This window comes from Gobius niger (genome assembly GCF_951799975.1).
Source record: "Gobius niger genome assembly, chromosome: 20".
Taxonomy (NCBI): Eukaryota; Metazoa; Chordata; class Actinopteri; order Gobiiformes; family Gobiidae; genus Gobius; species Gobius niger.
In genome coordinates, this window is record NC_136871.1 from 5,630,198 (window position 1) to 5,657,183 (window position 26,986).

General features: G+C 41.2%; 1 protein-coding gene across 1 annotated transcript in view; it reads left to right on the forward strand.

The window, feature by feature from the left end:
- Positions 1-1,166: 1,166 nt before the first annotated feature.
- The window catches only part of apcdd1l (adenomatosis polyposis coli down-regulated 1-like), a 35,284-nt gene continuing 9,464 nt past the window's right edge, over positions 1,167-26,986 (forward strand). Inside the window, exon 1 of the mRNA XM_079579296.1 lies at positions 1,167-1,369. Within this exon, the coding sequence (XP_079435422.1) occupies positions 1,285-1,369 (85 nt within the window). The 5' untranslated portion in view covers positions 1,167-1,284. The remainder of the gene's footprint in view (positions 1,370-26,986) is intronic.

The window sequence follows — 26,986 nt, forward strand, 5'->3', positions numbered from 1 at the left end:
CCAGCAGTCATGGATCGTTCGCTTTCCAGCTGCGCTGCGACCCACCTCCGCCCCATCTCCGCCTCTCAGCCCAGTGCTCCTCCTTCACGGGTCTCCATACCACCACCAGTGTCCAGGCTCCGGGGAAGACATCCCTAACTCCAAGCGTTCGTCCATTTGGACCTAAATACATACATCCATGTCTACCGCCGGGGTCTGATCGCCAAAACAAATACATGTCAATAAATCTTCCTAATCGCTGCTTTTGTCTGTTTGAGTCTATCCAGGCTGACATGCCATTCCAGGTATGTTTTTTGTGATATTGGAACACCTTTATAACTGTGATCTAAGCTTGTGATCCAAGCTCCTTCATGTTTTTTTTTCTGTAGCTTGTAACTGCAGTTAAAAGCTAAAAAAAACAAAACATGAAAGAGCTTGGATCACAATGGTCTGACTAACTGAAGATGTGCAAAGGAAACAAAACAACTCCAGCTTTGTTTTTGATGAGGAACAAGATCAATGTTGTAATGTGTGTTAGTAAGATCAAATTGCTTTTATTCTTGCATTTAACCTTCATTTTATTTGTAATGCATAGTCAGTACGTTATGTTTCCTCCTTTGACCAGCTGAACTCCTCTGTAACTGCGGATGAGGCTTGAGAACACACGAGCAGGCATTTGAGACCATTCCTCAGCCCTAATGTGTATATTGTATCTCTACAAACATTCTTGCGGGGCCGAAATCTGCAAAATCTGCATGTGACTGAACGGCGCCCGCTCCGTGTCCGAGTGTCTGAGCTCTTCTGTAAGTGCAGTTCGTCCTGTGGCTGCTGGCTCCCATTCATCTCTGCCCTCTTGCACCTTGCTCTAAAAGCTCCCCTGGGCTTTTAGTTTAGGAAGTCTCCGGTCCGACCTCCCCCCCTTCCCTTCCCTTCCTCACTCCCTCCCTCTTTCCCTCTCCCCTTTTCTTTCTCTCCTCCCTGCTTCAGAGCTATAAGAAGCAGCCCCGCGTGCTTCAATCGGGACAGTCCTCCTCTGCGCTCGGACAAGAGAGGCCGCACTCTTTTCGGTTTTTTTATTGTGTGTGAGATCAACGAACTGGAGAGATCTTTCTACTGTCTGACCAAGCATGGAGGCCTAAAAACCCCAGGATAAAACATCTCATTAGAAGGTGAATTTCTTGGGATTAACCGGACATTTTTCCCCCCCCGACAAGTTTTTGGTCATGGTGGCTGCGTGTTGACAGAAGAGTCCCCTGTCTGTCGGATTCTCAAAAAGATCAAAGTTTTTTAGTTTTTTTTATGTGAATGAAGAGCGGGGAAGGAGGAAGCATGTCCGCTGGAGCTTGCAGTCACCTGTTGAGGGGCGCCTGGCTGCTCTGCTGCTGGCAAGGTGGGTCCAAACACTGCGGGCTGGAGAAGTTAGAGCCACATGGAGAAACTATAAGAAACACAAATAATAAACATGTTTCAACACATGAAGCACTTCGGATTGAATCTGTGTTGTTGAAATCGTGATAAAAACAGCTCAACACCAGTCTTTATTACTTCTTTTGTAGTTGAATATTGAAAGAATTCATTTGCAACCCACCAGTTTAGAACCACAGTTATGGAAGTATCGAATGTTGTGAAAATGTTGTGAGGCGATTCATCGAAATGTAATCGAAATCCCTGCTTTCTCAACAATAGGTTTAGTTTGGACAGGAGACAATGGGAGATTCTTGAGTGTCTAAATTAAACTGGAGGAAAGCATTTGTTTGTTTTGTTTGAGCTGAGGTTTGGTATAAAAGATTTCACCCACATGGATTAATTGTATTACAAAACATAACATCGAGATGCTGTATTGAGATTAATATAAAAACAAAAAACATGATTTTCTTCTTGCCGCATCGTCGAGTCCTATATGTATACATTTTATATGTATATGTATAACATTTTAACTTATTTTCCTTCTCGAGTCGTTTGTTTCACCTCTTACCCCCCCGCCTTGTGCTTATTATCCAGTTCAGCTATACCCAAATCTAAAAGCTCAAAAAAGCATCAAATTAGCGTCAAAAACAAGGATGAAAACGCAGCAATATATGACCAAAAAAAGCAACAAAAACGTGCCTGAAAAACGACATGAAAGTGACAAAAAAGCAACAAAAACGTGCCTGAAAAGCGACATGAAAGTGACAAAAAAGCAACAAAAAACATGACAAACAAGCAACAAAAAAGAGACAAAAACACGACAGAAACGGCGTGACAAAAAAAGTTACAATCACCTTTGTGATTAGCTTTCAAATGAGACTGTTGCAGAAGCTTTTAGATTTGGGTAAAGCTGAACTGGAGAAATCTTTTGAGATGTTACTAAGCTGTCGTGGTAATATTGGCAACTTGTAGTCGTAGTAGTAGTAGCAGTAGTAGTAGCAGTAGTAGTAGTAGTAGTAGTAGTAGCAGTAAATAATGTAATGTTGTTGATGAAGTACTAGAACCTTTTTTATCCAGGGTATAAAAACAATTATGAGCTCCTTTCGTAAATTTTTTCTGAGTGACGTTATTATGATTTTCTGTTTTTAGTCTGTTATGACAAAAATGTACATTGAAATCAACATTTTTACTCGATGTCACAAAAATCTACCAGTATTGCAGAACTACCTGTACTTGTAGTGATAGTCGTTTCAGATGAGCGTGTGTAAAGAAGACCGTATTGGGCAAGTTACTTTAAAATTGTAATATATTCTATATTAGTGATTACAGCTTTAAACATGTAATATGTTTGTATTACATACTACTGTCTAAAAAATGTAGCTGTGTTACACTACTTTGAGTTACTTTTGAGTTACTTTTCCTTCACTGGTCTCGCCAACTGAAACTGTTTATTGGGGCCTGTTTGCTTCTTTTTATAAGTTAGCTCACTTTTTAAGCTGTTTTATCTGAAGCTAGTTCCAGCTCAATTGTTCATCGTTACTATGGAAACAGCTGTAGTAGGGGCCTAATACGTTTGTTAAGTGGTGACGTCACAGCTCTACTTCCGGGTTCGCAGATGTGCGAGAAACTACAATAAACTCTTTAATACCACAATCAATATTTCTGAAACTCAACGGAGACTTACTGAACATACTTATTTATCAGGACCATTAGCCAAAAATGCTGAACCTACTGCTATAAAAGTAATATTTACCAACATCGGTACATCCCGGTTAGCGGAGATAAATGCTAACGGTGTAGCAGCTATGCTAACCCCGGAAGTAGTGACTTCAGTAAATATTACTTTTTTAGCAGTAGGTGCGGCATTTTTGGCTAATGAGTCTGAGAAATAAGTAGGTTCAGTAACTCTCCGCTGAGTTTCAGAAATATTGAGGGTTGTTTTTAAGAGTTTTTTATGTCTTTTTCACGTATATTTGCCGGTCTGCTAGGACCCGGAAGCGGAAGTCGTGACGTCACACTTAACAAACGTATTGAAATGTATTGACTAATATATTCCTGTATTTTGTGTAATATGTTATGTTCCTGAAAAAAGTAATATATTTTTGTAACTCGTTACTTTTGTAATACACTACCCCAACACTATTTCCCGCTCTTATCTAACTGAAGTACTCTGACAAAAGCATTTAATCTTGCATGTTGAAACTCTATAATCGGCAAGATTTGAAAGATTTTTTGAAATATAGCGGGAAAAATGTAGTTAAACGTCAGACTCAACTCCATATTGTTCCATCTGCTTTTTGTTGACGCTCAAACAACATCTTTGGACGTGGTAACTTCCTCATCCCCAAAGCCTTCTCCTCTAAACCTCATACCTTTCCTTCACTTCTGTTTGACCCGTTTGACCACACGGCTTCAAGGCTCCCGCGATGACGAGGATTAGCTCCGACAAACCAACAAATTGTCTGGAAGCTATTATGTCATTTGTCACCGTTCCAGTAACATTTCGGCCGGAGTAAAAACATAAGCCGGCTTTGGTCTCCTCGTGAATGGTCCCTTCTTCAAAGACGGCGCGGATCAGTGGAGGAGACTCGCAGAAAAAAAAGAAAAAAACACGGAGGACAATAGCTGAATGGGTGTGAAAAAGCGCGGCCCTGGAAGTAATGTTGTTATTACGGTAAATGGTTGTAAAAACAGGAGGCTGGCGTCACTCGGGGCCTCGTATGCGAGAGCCGAAGCGATGATTATTGGGGCGATGTGTCCCTCTGAGGAGGAAATAAGCCCGGTTTGGACAGTCACAGCTGGTTAGGGTGATGGGTAAAGGCGAACACATCTGTCTATGGTTAAAAATTATTCTGCAACATCAAGTCTGGCTTCGGATCATTGAGGCTCAGTCGGACATTATTGCCAATATCATGCTGCTTTGTTCTTCTCGCATCACCTCAGACAATCCTTGGAATGATGAAAAGTTCCAGCAATGTGGCATTAGAAGGAGACAAAACTAAAATTAAAATATGGCAAAACCAGGGAGTGTAAAGTAGACTGAATGGTGTTTTGAACTTCAAATCACATAAGGACATTTAGAGGGATAAATAAAGGTCACAAGGAATAAAAATGGTTGTAAATAATAGCGAAACGAACTACGACGACCAAATAATTGAAATAACTTTCAGACAAAGCTCACAAATCACCAGAAACTGCATCACTCTGAGAACTACTATCTCAGTTATCTTTGTAACAAACAACATTAAAGCAGTGCTAAGTAACTTGTTTACCTTATAGGAATAGGCCACCGTTTTTACATACTGAGATATATTCTTACCTTAGCTTTGACGAGTTCTTCAGGACCTGTCTGATCTTCACCCGTGCCTTCAGTCACGTAAACACAGCGCAGACGGCGTTAGCATCTAGCCTCTCCCTCTCTCCTCTATAGCTCCAAAACTGTTCAAGAAGTTACCGAGCTCTTCCATGTTTTCCCTATTTAAATATGGTTACGTGAAGTGTTACACTACAAAGTATAATTACACAAAATTAAACAATGTGGATTTTCTAAGCGGATAAAAGGGGGGACTATATTGTAAGGCGTAATAATACCAGGAGTAGTTTGAAATCCGTGCAGTAATCTTCACTTTACTGTGCGGATGCCAAATTGCCAAAAGCTATAGTGGAGAGGGGGAGAGGCTAAATGCTAACGCCGTCTGCGCTGTGTTTACGTGATTGAAGGCACGGGGGAAGACCAGACAGGTCCTAAAGAACTTGTCAAAGCTAAGGTAAGAACATATCTCAGTATGTAAAAACGGTGGCCTATTCCTTTAATAAATCCTTTTCGTAGTCCCTCTGGAGGTAATACAAGTGTTAATGGGTTGATTTGGGGGTCTTTCATCTCTCTTTCACCTCACTAAAACAGGCGGGTCATACGGATTTCATTTTTCCAAACATTACACACCGATGTTATCATGTAGCTGCTGTTAGAACAACTTTAGCTGGTGTTAGCATAACATTAGCATGTAGCTTACCTGCTTCTTTTCTTCAGTATTTGCCTTGACACCTCTGAATAATTCCATAAACCACACCAAAATGCAGAGTTTGTCCACATTGTTCTCAACATGGCTCACAAAACCTTTCATCGCCGTTCTGTTGTTCCTTCAGTCATGTGTATTCCAGCGTCCGTGGGAGCGTCGCCCACAGCAACTGCGATCCTTTAGCAATGGAAATGCTGCACGTGAAAAACCGTACGGCGTCGCGTACTGTGACCAAATAGTGCTGGTTAGAAGCGCACTACGTGACAAAGCCACATCGAGTTCGGGAAATTCCACAGATACCATGGAGATCCGCCATCTTTGCATTGACTAACATGCGCTAAAAACAGTATTAAAAGTGGAGAAAAAAGCTGTGGAACAACTCCATTAGCTGCTGAGTTACTGCTGGCAAATACATCTAACACACTGTGGTGTTCAAGTGTTTTAATGTGAACAATAACTCCAGTATTTTAGCTTTTAAAATCTCCATTTCTTTACAATTGCTGCTAATCCCATAATGCTTAGCGATATGACATCACATTCCCGAACTCTTATGAGTCTAGCAAGAAAATATCAATGAGAATGAACTGGAAAGTGGCTGTGGCATTTTTATTTCTTTTTATTGGATCACTGTTGGAATATCAGTACTTTGAGGCAGTTTTAGTGACTTTACTCTCACAGGGAGAATTGGTTTTGAATAGACATGATTGATTGATTTATGTTTTTGACCAGGAAAACGACTATATTCCTAAATCTCCCAGAGCACCGATGGCTCACTTTTATCACCAACCTGTTTCAATCCCTCTTACCGCGGTCCTGGGCAGCGGGGCTGATTACGAATTAATGCAGAACCCGATCGGAAAGTCCACTTGGAACTGCGCGCGGGAAGGTAAACACATGGTTATTCAAATACTCTGTAATGACTCACAATTTCACTGCTGTATCCCAAACTGCGACCTATTCAAGAGACGCTAACTGCGGCCAATTTCGCAAACATCACTGGACCCAATTGGACACGTTTGCTGGAAACGGCCGGGAACCCACAGCTTCAGCGAACTATATTTTCTAAACATAAAACCCCGCGGTAATCCGGTAATTTCTAACCGAGGAGGATGCGTCGCCATTTTGACCGATTCGTGTTCCAGCTTGAACTTTTGGCGCGTATTGAAAACCCCAATGGGAAGCTTTGCCAAACCAGCGTTTTGGATAAAGGTGACGCTGATGTAATCTCGACTCAAAAACATCAATGGACCATCAACTCTCTTTGTGCGTTATCTGCGGCTGAGCGGGCGGATTTTAGTTGAGCGGAGAGAGGGGAGATAGCGCAGGGTTTGTTTTTTTTGTAGGGAAAGATTGAATTCTCATATCATCTGCCACATTAGAGATGAAGCCAGGGCTGTGGTTTGAACAAAAACATGTATTGATTGAGTCCGGGGTTGTTTCAGTGCATTGTTTGAGAAGTTTATGTGAAAATGTTTTGTTTGCACAATCCAGTTCGTGTATTGGTTTGTATTGATTTGATGGTAATGACTGTAGGTTTGTACAAACAGCTAAATTTCACATATGGGTTAAGTCAGTCAAAACAAACAAACACAAGTGACAAATTTGGCCACCACCACAAATCTCAGTCAGACTTTCACATGGAAGTTTACTGCGTGGTTACACTTTACCATTTCAACCCTCAGTTTTTAGCTATTTTCTGGTGAAATCTAAACTTATATATGACAAACAAATAAAGTAAAGTCTAAATTGGGTCCATATGGGTGTTTATTCACAGCTAATTGTTCAGTAGAAGCGAAAAAACGGCAGTCGTAGCTAGCGTTAGCATTAGCACAATGCTAACTTGAAGCATCATGTTAGCATTCTCCGTTATTTATGTTTTTTGGGGCTTTTGCACCACTTTGCTCCTCTCCATGTCTTTGTATCTTTATTTAGTAGAAAACTATATTCATAATTCAGCATTTGTTTAAGTAGTTTTTGAATAATTAGAGATTATTTAGATTTTTCTCCAAATTGTTTTCCCCCTTACCTGTTTTCTAACATGACCATGTATGGGCGAATCCAGAGATGTCGTCTGTATCTATGTAAACGTGTCGGATTGGGGGATTGGAGGGTTGTCGGAATAAGGGGTCGACACCTACTGCATTGGCTGTAGAGGCAGACACTTTAGTTTTGATGGCTATTTGTATTAGACACATGGGAAGATAATCTAGGACCTAGTGATGGGGTTTATGGCTTTTGTTACTGGGAGCCGAGTCTTTGGGATCCGTTCATAAGACTGGCTCTTATCAATATAACATTTTAATCACGGCAGCCACAAAATTTAAAGCAGTACTAAGTAACTCTTGCCCCTAGAGGCCATAAGCGCAACTGCGGGTGTCGTAGCAAGTTGTGATTTTTTTTTACTTATTAATTGTCCGTGAGAGTAAATACTGCGCTGACAGAAAAGACAAAGGGAGAGCGGGATATTGTGCATCCAATTACACAATGGAAATAATTTTTTTCACTCAAACTTGGCTGTAAATACTCTTTAAGTGGCGCTAGCCTGCAGTTAGCTTCGCCCGTTAGCCTGTTAGCTTCTTCTTCGTGATTCCATTAGTGTGTATTGGTGATTTCGACCCGTGGGCAGCGAAGTTGCAATTGTGGTTTTCTGGCCAGAGACACCAGGGGGATGAATCCCATTAACATTTGTATTACCCCCAGAGGGACAACATAAAGGATTTATTAAAGGTAAACAAGTTACTTAGTATTGCTTTTAAGGTGCTAGATGCAAGTTACATCAGTAACATCAGTCTCTATATTAAGCTCGTGCATGACAGCACTTCCGAATTAACACCTTTTTGAGTGACAGTGCAGGATTTTAGAGGCAGTTGTGGTGAACAGGTCTGGGCTCATTCTACACATTAGGACATGGCTGGAACATGTAGGGGGAGGAAAATACTTAATTTTAACATTTTTAAACTCTGTATAGTCTTTTTAAAATCAGGTGAGACGTGATCGAGACACTTTTTTTTTAAAGTAATCTAAAAGTACAGAAAAAAATTTAAAAACACATTGAAAAATCGGTTTGGGCTGCATTTCTGCCTTCTTGTCAGTTTTCCGCAGTCGAAGAGGCAAAACTGCTCCTTTAGCGTTTGCACTCGATTCCTCCGAAAGATACAATCCACAGAAAGAGGGTCCAACTTGTTCTAATATTTCAGTGTGAGACAGAGCTGAAGGTTCCAAGCCTTAAAAAAAGGTCTGAGGAACGTCTTAAACATGTCTTAAATGCACTACCGTTCAATGTTTCACCCACTGACCGTTGATCTGTGTCATACTACAATAAGCGACAATATTGCATTAGTAAAATGGGCATTTCATTTGCTTAAGTGGGAAAAAATGCAGGGCTTGTATTATGACATGTCCGAGGTGATCTGTTTATATAGCACCTTGGTGTTGCAATCCAGTTTTCCTGGGCAAAGCAAGCCACATTTTTGTATGCAGTCTTGTACCTCAAATTCTTAGCCTAAAAAAATCCGTACATGTTTTATTAAGAAACAGTAGTTGCCGTGTGGATTGTCATGTTTCTCCCCGAGAGCCACGGCCCGTTCGCTCAGGCCAGAGCACTTGGCAGCAGCGTCCACTGGGCAAACCCCGTAGATCCCTTCTGTAAATAAACGAGGCTGTAGGATTAGGCGGCTTTACTTTGTGATGAAAAGACAACAGTAGCCCTCCGTGCGCTGCCCCGGGACACGGGGATAGTCCCGGTCCAGAAAGCCTGCTTTGAGAGCTCCATATGGGGTTCGGGTCCGGAGAGACGGGGGCAGCACAGGGTTAAAACAACAAGGCACGCTTCGTGTTCTTTGAAAAGCCTTTAAATCAAGTTGACCTTCACCTGACTTTGGCAACGGGGCGACGGATCGAGGCTGAGAGGGAAAGTAATGCGCCGCAGCCAACCAGGTTAAACGAAGCCTAAAATGTTTGGCCAAGCATTTCGTAGTCCGTAATGCCGATTATTGTGCAATGCTGGACCAAAGGAGTGGGACCACTGCGGCTGGAAAAAACTCATGAGGATTAAAATGTGTAATATGGCACAAGGGGCCCAGGGCAAGTGTACAATCTGAGGCAGTTTCAAGTGAAATGCCAAATATTTAGGTTAAGGTTATGGGAAATTTGTCCTCATTTGAAACATCCTTCAACGCTGCGGGAGTAATGGGCGACTGTGTTGCAGCGCTCCCGTCTCCAGAACCTCCTGAGTTGGTTTTGTCAGTTCAGAACTGAAAGATTAGTCCATTTGGCATATTATTTTATTCAGGTTGATATTGGGAAATCAAAGTTCCTGGAGAAACCATAAGACGGAGTAGGGCCTGCGAACTCTTCATAGAAATGCAAAGCCCTGCACCGTCCAGGAATCAAACTCAGGACCTGTTGGGAGGCACGAGCGCTAACCACTCAGTCACTGTTATATGAAGGCAAAAGCATAAAGTTTTCCCTCATATGTCACTACTACATTTGTGCCACTAGATGGAGTGAAGAGTCGATTCCTACATTGTTGCGGTAGTTGCTCTTTGGGACAGGCTGCCATAGCATCCATGTCTGAACTGTGTGAGTTTTGGCAGTGATTTTAGACACAGCTCGGTGAAAGTATAATGCAGTTGAAAGCAGCTTTATTTTTCTTCGTTACTTTAGTTTACCAAATGGCATATGCATTATTTTGCTTTTGAAAAATTCACCTGTTCCTCCCAGGGCCTGCTCTGGCCATAAGTTACCAAAGTGGGATAGTAAGGGTTCTGTTGGGGACATGTTCTTTACATTTGTACCAAATTGACTTGAACCTGCTCTGATTCATGAACATAGATGTGTTGAATGGCCAGCAGAGGGCAGCTGAGTGCTTCATGATATCCGGAACATCAACATATTTTTAACTATTGGTGGACTGGTGTCTGGGTAGAGTCTCAGATACAGACAGCCCACCATGAAGTAGAGAAAGGTGGTTCAATCAAATCATTGTGTCATCCATCCATTCTCTCGCATCAGTCTGAGCAGAGATGGCCAGACTTCCCACCCATACATTTCCTCCCGCTGTTCTGGGGGGCACCAGGCCACAGAGACATTGTCCCTCCAGCAGGAGGCGAACCGGAGGCACCCGAAACAGATGCCTGAGCCACGTCAGCTGGCTCCTCTGGACGTGAAGGAGCAGCGGCTCTACTCTGAGCTCCTCACCCTATCATTTCTGCCACTTGTGTCTGCAGTCTCATCCTTTCGGTCATTACCCAGGTCTCATGACCATAGGTGAGGTTAGAAATGTAGAATGATCGGTAAATCGAGAGCTTTGCCTTCCTGCTCCCTCTTCACCACAACAGTCCGATACAGCGACCGCATCACTGCCGACGCTGCACCGATCCGTCTATTGATCTCACCGCCTGGTAGTCGGCCTTTTGCCCACGGGGCCCGCCCTCCTGCGGGCTCACCACCCAGGGGTCGGGAAAGCAGGCACTTTGACGGCCCGGTTAATTTTACTTTAAAGGGGGGGTATTATGCAAAATTGACTTTTTCAAGCTTTACATCATGTTATGATTCATTCCCTCATTAAAAACATGCCTGAAGTGTTGCCTTGGCACATTCACGTATTTTTGAGTAATCTGTAAAAACTCTGATGGCGGCCATTTTAGGGACAGGTTTGCCTGAGTCCTCCTAGGAACGCCCCCACCTCCTGGAGACGCCTCCGAGCTTTCGTCACCAGCCGAGTAACCAACCACTGCTCCTCAGCAGAACCCCCTCCCCACTGATGCCACAGACAGCGTGTGGAGGGGGCGTGTCGGAAAGGGTCAGAGGTTCTTAAAGAGACAGAGGCCTATTTCAAGACATTCACTACTACTCGCAGTTATTCTAATTTACTGCATTTACAGACCAACTGAAGGTTTGGTCATCATTGTAGTGTGATATAGACTGGTGCTATGTGATTGAAAAAAGCATAATACTCCCTCTTTAAAAGATAAAATACATAAATTACACAAGCGTTTGCCCTAAATGCCCTTCCAACACAAATCATACTCTTGCAAGTAATGAGTCTTTTCACTTGCATAACAGATAAGGAGGTTAAGGAGGGTTTTAATGTTTTTGCTTCTGTAAGAAAAGGGCAGAGCTCATAACTATATAATCCCTCTTCTTGGTGGTATTTTGTGCGCAGCTGTGCCAAAAAGGCAACAGAATTATCAACGTGTGTGTGTACACTGAAAGATTTCCACATTAAAAATCAGTCCAGGTATCTTAAAAAGGCTTTCCAAAAATGTGCTTGGCAAAAATCAACAGCCGTAAATATGAATCATGCCTGGCAGTCGACTAAATATGAAAAATATTTCTGCTCTTTTCACCTCAGTAATCTTTGTTCCGTACAAAACCGAGTACAAGCCCCGACGTCTCTCCAAAAGGCCTGCATCATCCCAGCAAAAAAACATCCCCACAGCTCATCAACTGCAGACATGTAACGTGCAATTGAAAATAAAGACAGATAGAAAAGAGTAATCTGGAATCCATGTGGGACAAATGAGCCGCTAAGTTTGGAGTATTTGACTTATTAGGATAGATATTTTGTGTCGATCGTAAAACATAATGATATTTTCTAGGGTAAAACACAATTCAGCCATATTTTCACTCTATACCCCAAGAGCATTCGTTTTTATTTGTTATCGGACACCGTATTTTATTTTTGGGTGGTAAAAAACATCTAGTAAAGTCAACTCAGGGTTAATAAGGTTCAAAACATTCAGTTCAAAACATCGGAAACGCACAAGGAAGTCGTTAAACAAGTGGAACATTCGGGATTATTGGACGCAGATTTATTCCCCGCGGCGTGAGTTATACCTGCCTCTTTCCCCTTTGCCAGCTCCAATAAAATGTGTAAAGTAGCTTGGCACGGGCTCCTGCCTTTAATGAAAGAAGCTCAAGGTGGACTTCGCCGTCAGCGCGCCGCAAATCCCAAAATCAAAGTGCCCGGATTCTAATCTTGTTTTCTCAGCATAGCCCCGTGTAAAGCCTTACATAAAACTGGATTTTCACCCAGAGGAGACGAGGCGAGGACGCGGCCAAACCCTAATCAGCAGCGCAAATAAACAGGGAGCAGCAGCCAGGAGGTCTTCTTCAGCTCACGGTGTCTCTGGTGAATATGTGCAGTGTACAGGGACATGCAAGACCACACAGGGCAGGAGGCAACAGTGACGCCTGCAGGAAGAATATAGGTATTGCATGAAGGAACTTGATCTCAAAGGGAAGTTAGATTATAGTATGTTTTAGAAGGAGACAGTTTTAGTATAAATCAACCCCTGCTTTAACCGAGTGCATTTTTTTTTCCCAGTTCGGCTTTACCCAAATGTAAAAGCTTCTGAACTGGAGAGCAACAGTGTTACGCTCAGGGGCGGACTGGCCATATGTCCATTCTGGAAGAGCACAGAAGGGCCACTGGCTCTAGGGCCACCGGTCCCGCCTCAACCGAGCTTTACCCAAATCTAAAAGCATCAAAATAGCGAGAAAACGAGGATGAAAAGTCAACAAAAACATGAGAAACACACAAAAAATTATAGAAAAAATAGCTAAAAAAAACAACAAAAATGTGACAAAAATGTGGCGACGTGACGAAAAGTTTCCATCACTTTTGTAGGTCTTAGCTTTCAAATGAGGCGTTACATTGTTGATCTCCAGTCGAGAAGCTTTTAGATTTGGTTAAAGCCCAGTATAAAAAAAACATGAATCTAAAAGGAATTCCGTGGAGTATGGTGCACCACAAGGTTCAATTTTGGGACCATTATTATTTATTATTTATATGAATGATTTTGCTTCTGTTTCTACGACCACCTTTCCCATTCTTTTTGCTGATTATGCCAATCAAAAAAATAATAATAAAAAGCCGAAATGGGGAAAATGCACTTGTTAATGTTAAGGCGGGGGGTAAGAGGTTAAAATATGTATTTGTGGAAGTGTCACAATTACGCTAATTTGGGCCAGGCTGGTCAGAGTCCAGGGCTGTTTTTCAGTCCCAGTCCGCCCCTGGTTACGCTTCATTTGAAGACCTACAAAACTGGTCCTGCTCTTTTGTCACATGTTTGTTGTATTATCGTTGCTTTTCTGGCATGTTTTTGTTGCTCTTTTATTGCTTCTTTGTCGCTTTTTTTTTGTCACTTGTTTTTGTTCGCTTTCATGGTTTTTAGACACTTTCCTTTGTGTTTTCGCAGTTTTTGGCTGTGTTTGTGTTGCCTTTTAACAATTTTTTTTCCCATTGCTTTTTTGTCATATTTCGCCACGTTTTTGTCACTTTTTTGTCACGTTTTTGTTTCGGTTTCATTCTTGTTTTTGTTGCTATATTGGTGCTTTTTTTTCCAATAAACTTTTAGATTTGGGTGCTTAGTTCAGGTGGGGGGTAAACAGGTTAAAAACATTCACATTGTAAAAGGCCTGTTTTTATCACTTAGATTTTATCATACAAAACTCCTAAAGGGATATTTCAGGATTTTTTTACATAGGGCCTCATTTCCTAGTTACCCAGATTTTTATTTAATTCATGCAGTCCTTATATTTGAAGAGTTTGGGGGTGCTAGGCTAGTGCTAAGCTAGTGCATGTCTATGGTAACTAGTAGCCTGCATTAAAAACAGTCTGACCTAAGCACAGATACCTGAGGCAAGTCACTTATAACACCAGACTACTGGTATAAATGTCTGTGTTGACTGAAAAATGTTTGAAATAAAACCATTTTGGATTTAAAATAACTGATATTTGAGCAGCATCAGCTTCCTGGTTGTAGCTACGCAGCGGCGGAGTGATCTGCTCGGTTACCGGATCCACCACAGTTTGTTTACCTACGGCCACATTACTACACGAGGAATTCACAAAGGAGCTTCTACAAATCAGATATGGCGACGTTTGGAGGACGAGCCCATGATTTTGAAGAGGTTTTTAATGTAGGCTACTAGTTACCGTAGCCATGAGCTAGCACTAGCACTAGCCTAGCACTAGCACTAGCACTAGCACTAGCCCAGCACCACTAAACTCTGTCAAATGTAGGGCTGCATGAATTAAAAAATATATATATATATATCTCCAGAAATCGACAACACTCTGGATAATACGGAAATGAAGCCCTATGTAAAAAATCCTGAAATATCCCTTTAACAACAAATAAGTACAAGTATGAAAATGTAATTTATTCATTCGAGACGCTGATGAGATCAAAATGGCTTTATGTCAATGTGAACTTTTAGGACAAAATGACACAATATAAAAATAGAGAGTAAAAAAAAGACACACAGTGGAGTCAAAATGCAGCTCAACTTGAATCGAACACCAGCGCAAACTGATGTGTTTTCAGGGCGGTTTTAAAAGTTTATCAGGTTGGAGCAGCTCTAATGTTTTGGGAGAGACTGTTCCAGAGAGCTTTACACTTCTGTCATGTACTTCAAGACTCCAAAAACACTTTACATGTTTGATTTACTCGACACATGGAAGGTGAAGCTTCTGTATTAGCCTCAGCTCACATTCATGTATATTATTAGGACACAATGTCAGAATGCACCAGTATGAGCTGGATATTGAAAGGTGCTGACATCGTGTACAAAGTCTTGCCCGATTATGATAAAAGATTTGAATTCCAGTCCCATATCCAGGATAAAAAGTTAAAAAAAAAACATGTCTGCAGTTTTTATGAGACTAAAGACAGTATCTGCTCACAATAAGATCAATTATCAGACAGTTTGAGCACTGAAATGAGATTTATGAACCTCTATAGGCCAGTGCAACGCCTCATTTGAAAGCTAAGACCTACAAAACTGATCTAAGATTTCTCCTCATGTTGCTATCACTTTTTTGTAACCGTTTTGTTGCTCTTTTATCACACTTTTGTCACCTGTTTTGCTGCGTTTTTGTTGCATTTTCATATAACATTTTCACATATCAAATAAATTCTGAGATATGTTCTTACCTGAGCTTAGACGAGTTGATGTGTATCTGTCTGGTCTTTACGCGTGCGCTCAGTCACGTAAACAGAGACAGTGTTAGCATTTAGCCCCTCCTCTCCTCTATGGACCCAAATGGAGGTGAAGTTAGAAGCGACCAAACTGTTCCACGTTTCCCCTATTTAAATACGCTTAAATGAGTAGATACATGATCCAAATATAGTTACACAAAATTAAAACATGTCAATTTTCTAAGCGGATAAAAAGGGGTACTATATTGCAAGGTGTAGTAATATCTTAGGAGCAAAGTGTGCAAAGTGCTCCTGGTGTTATTACGCCTTGTACTTTAGTATATTATAGTGTACTACTTTGATCATGTAACCGTATTTAAAAAGGGAAAACATGGAAGAGCTTGGTCGCCTCTATGTTCACCTCTGTTTGGATCCATACATGAGAAGAGGAGAGGCTAAATGCTAACGCCGTCTATCCTCTGTTTACAAGACTGAGCGCACGCGTAAAGACCAGACATGTACACATCAACTCATCTACGCTCAGGTAAGAGCATATCTCAGTATTTATAAAAGGCGGCGTATTCCTTTCAAGGAGCTATACTTGATTGTACAAAGAAACAGGGTCACTTAAATTTCAAATTGCTATTTTCTGGTCCAAACTCATCTCAAACTTTCCTAATGCATTTACAACAACATTCGTCACAGGGACTGAGTTTAAACCAGGTTTCACAACTTTCAGGAGGAAAACTGTCACTTCACTGTAAAAAATGCCTACTAGCCTGACATTTTATGACTGTTTAAAGGCTTTAAAACCAGTGTTTTTTGGATGAATGTCTGCTTTTACCATATACTAAAGCAGTGGGTCTCAACCTTTTGGAGCCGCGACCCCCTTTATAACAGTTAAAGGGGTTCGTGACCCCCCGCCCGGGTCACACCGTGAGAAATCGGAACATTCGCCTACATAATTATTAAAAAAACAAAGAAAAAAACGAATGGCTAAAATAAAATTCATCAAACTACGAACATATATTGGCACTCTGGTAAAATAGCACACACATGCAACTGTAAAATATTATAATATACGCTAAAAAAAGTATTTGTATTTTATCTACATGATCTGGCGACCCCCCAAATTTGTTTTGCGACTCCCTTGGGGGTCCCGACCCCCAGGTTGAGAACCACTGTACTAAAGGACAAAACAAATTTTATTTCAATAACAGAAAATAAAAATATCAAGGATAGCTCCATTAAAGGAATAGGCCACCGTTTTTACATACTGAGATATGTTCTTACCTGAGCTTTGACGAGTTCTTTAGGACCTGTCTGATCTTCCCCCGTGCCTTCAGTAACGTAAACACAGCGCAGACGGCGTTAGCATTTAGCCTCTCCCTCTCTCCACTATAGCTCCAAAACTGGTCAAGATAGAAGCTACCAAGCTCTTCCACGTTTTCCCTATTTAAATATGGTTACGTGAAGTGTTCCACTACAAAGTATAACTACACAAAATTAAACAATGTGGATTTTCTAAGCGGATAAAAGGGGGAACTATATTGTAAGGCGTAATAATACCAGGAGTAGTTCGAAATCCGCGCAGTAATCTTCACTTTACTGCGCGGATGCCAAACTACTCCTGGTATTACTATTCCTATAAGGTGAGGGTTAAGAGGTCAAAAACAAGTGATTTTTGGAGTTTGTTGAAACAGACCAGCCCCAGCATTTAAAAAATCTGTATTACAGTTCTGTCAAACTCGGACACAAAGGTCGAAGAGAAAAAGGGCCACTCTTGAAATCCATGATCTGCGATGACTAACCGTGACTCTACATCCCCCAAAAATGTTGCTCTTAAAAAAGAAAAAGTGTCTCCAGAAAGTTCAACGCACCACAATGAAGTGCTGTTTGATCCCAGTGGAAAGAGAAAATCAAGGCTAAAAGGATGTGACGGCTGCACAAATCTGACTGGGGTTTTGGACATAATCAAAAGCGTCGCAGCGTCTCTTCTTGTGGTCAGAGGAGACTTGCTTTGACTTGCTTAAAACCCAGCAATGCAATTTAGTTTTGTTTTTTTTCTTCTACCAAGCCCCTCTTTTATAAGGCCTGTTTATAAGTGCAAGCATGTGTCCCAGTGGAGTAGGGAGAAAAAAGCGGAATGACAAGTTACCTCGAGAAAATATTGAAACGCTCGGGCCAAAGACTTGTGGAGGTTTTTTTTTTGGCCCGATGAAAAGCCAGCTGGGGTCCGGCGTGTATGGGCCAGATGCGGCCAGAACACGCATAAACAATAATAATAGGAAAATTGCAAACATGCTTCCGCGTCGAGGGAGGTGAGAAGAAGCATCAGTCATGTCAGCAAAGCGGGTGATTGATTTTGGTTACACAGGAGTAAACGATACGAACCATTCTTGGCGGCAAATTATGAGAAGAAATGAGATGAGTATTCGCTGATAAAGACCTCCCAAACTTGGAGGGGAAAAAGCCTTGGAATTTATGACAAAGAGTGAGTCTATGTCCGGAAAGCTGTGAGTTATACTTGAAAATGTCTTGCCTGCATAACGCCCAAACTCCTGGTGGTGTTTTCTTTCTTTTCTTCTTTACCTGTGGTTGAAAGGAGCAGCGTGCAAGCAGGAAATGAAAGATCAGGAGGGAGGATGTTATGCACAGAACCCGTAGTTTCTCTTGGCAAGTGGTCGTGTTTAAGTCTTGTCCCAAAATATAGCGGAATAAAGTTATTAAAGAGGAGGTATTATGCTTTTTTCAATCACATAGCACCAGTCTATATCACACTACAATGATGACCAAACCTTCTGTTGGTCTGTAAATGCAGTAAATTAACTGCCTTGTATAAAACTGCTCTCTCAAAATGGCTGTAGTGAATGTCTTGAAATAGGCCTCTGTCTCTTTAAGAACCTCTTTCCGACACGCCCCCTCCACACGCTGTCTGTGGCATCAGTGGGGAGGGGGTTCTGCTGAGGAGCAGTGGTTGGTTACTCGGCTGGTGACGAAAGCTCGGAGGCGTCTCCAGGAGGTGGGGGCGTTCCTAGGAGGACTCAGGCAAACCTATCCCTAAAATGGCCGCCATCAGAGTTTTTACAGATTACTCAAAAATACGTGAATGTGCCAAGGCAACACTTCAGGCATGTTTTCAATGAGGGAATGACATAATAACATGATGTAAAGCTTGAAAAAGTCAATTTTGCATAATACCCCCTCTTTATAGCAATTCTCCGCAGTGACAATTTAAATGTGTATTATTATGTGATTGATTATGTCACTGTGTTTTAACTTGATTGGGGACAGGGGCTGGGATTTGGGTAGGGAGTTACACAGACAAGTTTACTTTATACCTGGAACCGCAAGCCATTTTTCACTACAGAGATTTAAGCAGTACTAAGTAACTTGTTTACCTTAATAAATCCTTTCCGTAGTCCCTCTGGGGGTAATACAAGTGTTAATGGGATGATTGTGGGGTCTTTCATCTACCCCTGGTGTCTCTGGCCAGAAAATTGTGCTTGCAACTTGACTGCCACCGGGTCTGAGGTGCAATACACACTAATGGAGTTATGGAGAAGAAGTTAACAGGCTAACGGGAAAAGCTAAGTGCGGGCTAGCACCACTTAAACAGTATTTACAGGCAAGTTTGAGTGAAAAAAAATGATCTCCATTGTGTAATTGGATGTACAATATCAGTTCTCAGTTCAGTTCAAATTTTTTATTCGTCCATGGCGTTATTACAGACATAATAATAACAACAACAGCAGCAACAGCAAAGTATTCAATGCTGAATAGGAGCATGAGGAAGACATTGTCTAAAAAATTTCATGCCCCTTTTTTTTTCCAAAATCTGAGCTGGCTCTGAACAGACGGCTCGTCCGTTTTTGATTTGTTTTAGCCTATATCAAGGTACAATAATACTTTACATCTAAATCAATGACTGTTTCGTTGCCTTCGTATTTTACACTACAAAGTATAATTACACCAAATTAAACAATGTGGATTTTCAAAGCGGATAAAAAACTATATTGTAAGGCGTAATAATACCAGGAGTAGTTTGAAATCCGCCCAGTAATCTTCACTTTACTGTGCGGATGCCAAATTACTCCTGGTATTATTACGCCTTACAATATAGTTTTTTATCCACTTAGAAAATCCACATTGTTTAATTTTGTGTAATTATACTTTGTAGTGTAACACTTCACGTAACCATATTTAAATAGGGAAAACGTGGAAGAGCTTGGTAGCTTCTATCTTTTTGACCAGTTTTGGAGCTATAGTGGAGAGAGGGAGAGGCTAAATGCTAACGCCGTCTGCGCTGTGTTTACGTGACTGAAGGCACGGGTGAAGATCAGACAGGTCCTAAAGAACTCGTCAAAGCTAAGGTAAGAACATATCTCAGTATGTAAAAACCGTGGCCTATTCCTTTAACGGTGACGTCACAGAGAAGTCACAGAGACATCTCCGAGACGTCATTGTGATGTTATTTGGTGAGCGCGCAAGCAATCCCAGTCACGGAGAGGTCGCAGCAACGTCTCCTCCAGTGACATTGGCTCGATGTGACATAAGATGGAGTTAGCAGATAAAACTATTTTCCCATTTTAACACGTCAGTGTCTTGATGCACAGCTTGAGGTCGCCCGATCTCTCAACAGGGAGTGAGAAAGTACATTGATGCTTTATTGATTCTTTACAGGAAGTTGCTTACATCACATGCGTTAATCTATCATTTTCAGAAAGAGTTTCTGAAGCAGGAACAATATAATAACATTAGAGCAGCATTAAGAACTTTGTATTTTTCCGCAGTCATGACTGTCAGTGCAGTGAAACCTTGAAAACTTTCCTCTCTCCTCTTTAATCTGGTTCTGTGGTCTGCGGTCTGTGCAGGTGAGGAGATATTTGGGAATACCTCCGTCAGTAGCTCGTATGTCTGCGGCCGCGGTCACCATATGGCACTGGTTCCAATAATAAAATTGCTCAGAAAATATCCTCCCTCTGACACTAACAAGCTTATAAAACCCCGATGCTCCGGTATCCGTCTCAAGCTTTAAAAAATCTGCTGCCAACATAATTTTTTACGCACAAAAAAGTCACCGTTTTTCCTACATTTGCCCGGCCGTAAGGAAAACAACTCTGGGCTCTTAAAAAAAAAGGAGTCAAGGCCCCGTAGGTGAGGCTCTCCCAGTGTGCACCTAAAGTTAAAGTGGGGAAAAAGTCCGGTTTGACGTTACCATTGTAAAACTGTCTTGGTGCAGATGAGCTGGACGTGATATGAGAAAGAAACGGGGCCGATGGGAACGCAACAACGTAGACGAAGGAATGTGGGTTACAGGAAAATGATCTGCAGTGTTGGGCGCGTAGAAATATCGCTCAGACTAAAGAAAAAATATGATTCAGAGCCTCAATCGAAACTGCTGGACCGACTCAAAAAAGCGGATCATTTTCAACATCTGTGCACTGTCTTGTGTCACCGCCATTGATACACCTCTTGGATATGGTTATCAGAATCCCTAAATACCAGTAGAGATAACCTTGTGTGTCCTCAAACTACAACTAAGTTCACCAACATCAATCACTGGTTTATACTAAATGTGGTGTCTAAGTTATATGAGCTGCTTTAGGAGGATTTTAATGAGCTGAATCTAAAAATCATATTGATTTCGCTCAATCAGGTCCATTTTTTACCTCAGATTTTTCCAAAGGAGATTGTTTTCAAAGCTTCCTGGTGCCTGTCAGTCCACAATTTGGGGAGACTGGGGTTGGTCATAAGATCATTTAGTTAGCGCTTGTGCTTCACAGCTTGATGGTTCAATTCCCACCCCTGGGCAGGGCGTTTCTGTGTAGAGTTTGCATGTTCTCCCCGTGTTTGTGTAGGTCTCCCCTACCACTAAAAACATGTACAATAGGCCTGGATTAAAGGGAGTGTGTTTGAGAGTGAGAGTGTGGGACAACAGACGCAAATAAGATAAGACAACCTTTAGCCAAAATAAGCCCAAGGCTATAATCCGGTGTGGCGTGTTTACATGCATTAGTCCCATGTGTGTTTATTAATATGCACTGTACGAAACAAATAAACAAATAATGAAATGTGTGCATATATTTTATCTCATTGTTAATTAAAGAGGGGGCATTATGCTTTTTTCAATCACATAGCACCAGTCTATATCTCACTACAATGATGACCAAACCTTCTGTTGGTCTGTAAATGCAGTAAATTAGAATAACTACCTTGTATAAAATTGCTCTCTCAAAATGGCTGTAGTTAATGTCTTGAAATAGGCCTCTGTCTCTTTAAGAACCTCTGAGCCTTTCCGACACGCCCCCTCCACACGCTGTCTGTGGCATCAGTGGGGAGGGGGTTCTGCTGAGGGGCAGTGGTTGGTTACTCGGCTGGTGACGAAAGCTCGGAGGCGTCTCCAGGAGGTGGGGGCGTTCCTAGGAGGACTCAGGCAAACCTATCCCTAAAATGGCCGCCATCAGAGTTTTTACAGATTACTCAAAAATACGTGAATGTGCCAAGGCAACACTTCAGGCATGTTTTTAATGAGGGAATGACATAATAACATGAGGTAAAGCTTGAAAAAGTCAATTTTGCATAATACCCCCCTTTAAATAAAGCAGCCACAATGTATTGGATTTAATGGTAAATCCATTTTCTTTTTCCCCTTTAAATCCACTAAGCACAAAAACCTGACCTTTAACAGAAAAATATATGTTTTAGATTCTGCAAAAATGTTCTAAATGAGTTTTTTTCTGACCCAGTGTTATATCCAAGTAGTGCGATTTCTGATATTTGCTCAAATCTGTATCACATCATAGGGCTGGGCAAATAATCCAAATTTAATCGAGATCACTATCTCTACTTTGGTCAATCTCAACAATCGTCATGGGACTTAAAAATCAATCAATCGGCACCTTCAGCACCCTGGGTTCCCACGGTCTTGGGTTTACAGCCATTTCTTTGGCAAAATTGCACCTAGTTTTGGAGTTTAGATGAGAAAATGGAGAATTTTGTTAAATGTTACTGGAGGAAAGCTTTTCTTTATGTTTGAGTTGAAGTTTGTATAAAAGATATATTTAAATTAATGAATCATGTACATGTGTTTATTTAACTGCGAAAAAAAATGTAATCGATAAATATGATGGGAAAAAAATCCTCAATTTTCGCGTCATGACTTTCACACTATACAACAAATGCCCTTTTCTGCCAACTAGCGTAGGCAATATGAGTGAAATGTCTTGCCTCAGGACACAAGGGCAGTATATATGCACAGGGAGATTCCTTATCATCTACGCAACTGGCTACTTTGACCAGCACAATGTCCAGATTCTCATTTACCGCATGCTCCACTTCCACACGTCTGTACGTCACTTCTCTCTGGAAAAGCTTTGCCTCTATTGGAGACGCACAGTCAGAACATCAGCGTTTATTCTGCTGTGACTGTGAAGAACTTTGCTCATTTATCAGTAAGCTCTGAGTCATTGGCTGTAGTGCTAATAAATCATGGTCCTCCATGCAGACGTTAAATCAAATCAAGTTGAAACACATAACCAATGCTATGTCCAAGCATAATGTAATGTGCAAATAAACAGTCAGCAGCAGATGGAAACGTGCCACGGACCCTCCTTTGCAGCGAGGAAAAACTCTAAAACCCAGCGGGATGTTGTTCTGCACAGAGCATGAGAGCAGCCGGCTGTGCAGACCAAGATGACTTCCAGATAGAAAAGAAAAGAAGTATTGATAGTTTATTTTTATTTTTGTCACGTTGCCATCTCCACTGTGCTTCATACAGTCCTCTCTCAGCTTGAAACAAAGGACACCTACAATAGAATGCTGTTTTTAGACTTTAGCTCAGCAGCTAATACACAAACTGCTCCACCTGGGGATCAACACATCACTGTGCAACTGGACTTTCTGACGGGGAGACCACAGGCTGTACGTGTCGGCGGCAAGTCCTCCAGAGCCATCACACTGAACACGGGGGCTCCCCAAGGCTGTGTGCTGAGCCCCCTCCTGTTCACTAATACAAGGAGTAATTTGGCATCTACACAGCAAAGTGAAGATTACTGCGCGGATTTCAAACTACTCCTGGTATTATTACGCCTTACAATATAGTTCCCCCTTTTATCCGCTTGGAAAATCCACATTGTTTAATTTTGTGTACTTATACTTTGTAGTGTAACACTTCACGTAACCATATTTAAATAGGGAAAACGTGGAAGAGCTTGGTAGCTTCTATCTTGACCAGTTTTGGAGCTATAGAGGAGAGGGGGAGAGGCTAAATGCTAACGCCGTCTGCGCTGTGTTTACGTGACTGAAGGCACGAGTGAAGATCAGACAGGTCCTAAAGAACTCGTCAAAGCTAAGCTAAGAACATATCTCAGGTGGCCTATTCCTTTAATAACTATTTAAAGCAATAAGATATAATGATGGAGGCATGACCTACTTCTAGCCAAGGGTTTAAGCTTTCATTTAATGAAAGTGTGGCTCTTGTGGGATGTTGTGTTGATGAGCAGTGGACTCGACATAATGAAAGTGTGGCAACAAGCCCCGGTCTCCCCCACTTGTGAAATGAGGTCACATAAAGTAAACAAATAGACATATCACTAAATCAGATTTTATATGTCTTTGCTTGATATTACCCATATTATTAATCTCTCGTGTTGGTTCCTGATTGTTTTGGGAGCAGCGGCGTGAAAGGTTTGGGGAATCACCAGTGAGCCACGGTGATACAGCATGAGCCAATGTTTTCTCGGAGTCTTGAAAAACGTGCATGCTTTTGTTTCTTTACTTTACTTTGGGGACGTAACTTGACCTTTTACATTACCCAGACCCTGTTCACATTGCCGTCCAAATCAGTCCCCCTCACTCCAGTCCCCTGTTCCCAGAAACCTCCTCTCACTGCACACAACAACTGAGGCATTTGTTTGATAGAATTTAAAAAAAAACCCCGCTCTGGTCATTGACAGGCAGAGCGATCGCAGATGCGAACAAGTCAGATCTGTAATTGTTGTACGATGAATAAAGTTTTCATTTGAATTAATGTAACTGTCAGTGTTTGGTGAAACTCAAGCGGGTCCATTCATCATTATAAGTGCCTCTTGAAACATTATCACCAGATGTTTAGGGACCGAGAGACCTGCTGTTCTCTGCATATGGATTATTGGTAAATATGTAAAGCTGTGAACAGATATAGAACATTTGCCCACTTAACATGAACGCAAATTTAAATACTTAAAACAATGTAGTTTCTCAGTCATCCAGGTAATGTAGTTTGACAAAAAAAAAAAGAATGAAAACAACTTTGAGTCCAGTTGCTTTGATTCATCTTTTTTTGAGTCAAATTAAAATACTTCTATCTTATAATATTGGAAGGCTCCTTTAATCAAATTGTCTTTGTAATAACAATTGTCCTACTACTACTACTGACATGACGACGCTAAGACTAAATAGGTTTTTTGTTTATGAACAAATAAAGAGATAGTGTGTCATTTTTAAATTGTAAGTTAGGGCCTGATCTCGTTCCTAGCTTTCCGAAAACATCTTCCAATTTCTTTAGTTTATAAAACAGCATTTTAATGAGATGTCAAGCTCACAAAGGTCTTTAAACACACACACACACACACAAAGAAAAAACAGCTTTTACACCTGAAGGACAGAAAACATTTTATTCCACTATCGAAAAAACTCAGGAATGAGTCCATTAGGAAAAGGGCCTCACTAGGGGAGTAGTAAATGTTGCAGATCGTCAAATAGTATCTCACAACACAAAGCCTGAATCACTGTTTTCTTCTATTTCCAAAGTTTTCTTTACTGTCTGTCATGATGTAGGTGCCTAAATTTGCTATAAGTATAAACGGTCAAAGTCCAGCACAACCAATACGAGCGATTGCTGTTATTGTTTACTTACGCAATTTTCGCCGGATGTTTGGTAGGCAGCTGATGCATACCGGCCTCTAACTCGGTTTTATAAAATGATAGATCTGTTACAGCGCAAGGGAAGCAATGCCCTGTTTATGGACATTGTTTTTGCTGATTATAGGATTTTAATAAAATGTTTATCAAATATGAAAATGTAAAATGCCTACCACGGCCAACGGATGTGACGACATCGCGGTCGCTCGTATAGGCTTTGATGAGCCACATTGAACACGGCCGTGTAGGACTAAACCAGCATGAAAGTTCAATAGATAAACTGAACTTAATGATGTAAAGATGCACTCAAAAGAGCACTCATCATAGAAATAAAAAGGAGAAGCGGCGGAGAGTTAGCAGTTAGTTGGCTATAGCCCGGGAGTCTTTTCATAGTCCGTTAGCGTTAGCCTGCTCAATGTATTTTCCCTAGAGCTGTTAGCATTAGCCACCAAACAGCAAAGTATGAACAATACGGATGTTTTCAGCTGGTGTTCAAGGTTCAAGGTTCAACTTTATTAATGTCCCGAAGGAAATTATTATGCAGCAGGAGTCCACACATAATAAAGCAAAAACAAACAAAAACACAGTGGGACAACAATTGTGTTTGGGACAAAGATCATACAGTCACAGCATCATCAGTCTAGCTCTGAAGCTGAGAGACAATCAGCATAAGATCGAATAAAGCCTAATTTGTAGGGCTGCAAATAAGGATTATTTTGGTAATCGATTAATCTACCGATTATTTTTACGATTAATCGCTTGGCTGTGAAAGGTGCATGGAAATTGTACTTCTTCATTTTTTTTTTAATCACATAAGCTAAAGTGGCGCCGCTTGAGGACACGTGGATGGAGTAAACTTAAAGTAAACGTTTGTAGGAGGCTCTTTGTTCTAATTCTGCTTTCTGATTGGACGAGACAAAGACAGATATTAATGAAATTTATAATGTACAAAACACTACAGACCCTCACTTTAATAACATAGGTTTTCATCCAAAATACATAATTGTCATGTCTTTTATGCTCTATTTTAATCTGTGTTTGCTAGAAAACGATTAATCGATTACTGAAATAGTTGACAACTTTTTTAGTAATCAATTAGTTGTCGATTAATCGATTCGTTATTTCAGCCCTAATTTGCAGCAGCTTCACTGAGCAACATATGATCATTTATCTTCGCAACAGCCTCTGGAATAAAAGAGGCCCTGTCGACCTATCAACCACATTAAAGGGACTATACGGAGTTTAAAAATGTTAAAACTAAGTATCTTCCTCCTCCTACATGTTCCAGCCATGTCCTAATGTGTAGAATGAGCCCAGACCTGTTCTCCACAACTGCCTCTAAAATCCTGCACTGTCGCTCAAAGAGTTGTTACTTCAGGTCCAAAGTGCCGTGATGCACAAGCTTAATATAGAGACTGCAGTTATGCACAAGACCTGAGGTGGCAGTAGTGAGCATAAAATGACCAACTTACATCTAGTCCCTTTAACTTGAGGTCAAAGCCTAGTTAGAAATCAACAGTGAATGTACAGTTCTGCTTTTTGTGGGTCGGATACACATCCTGTGGCCACTAAACATCATCTTTTAAGTGTGCTATGCTGGTGTTAAAGAAACCACAGAAATGATGTAAATGCTATGAAAAGGACAAAACGTACTTCACACATTTGTAGGAAGAGGCTCAGAGCTAAAGACGTTTCTGTGAATTCTATGTTTCTCATTAGCAACTCATCACTGCGTGACAAAAATTCACC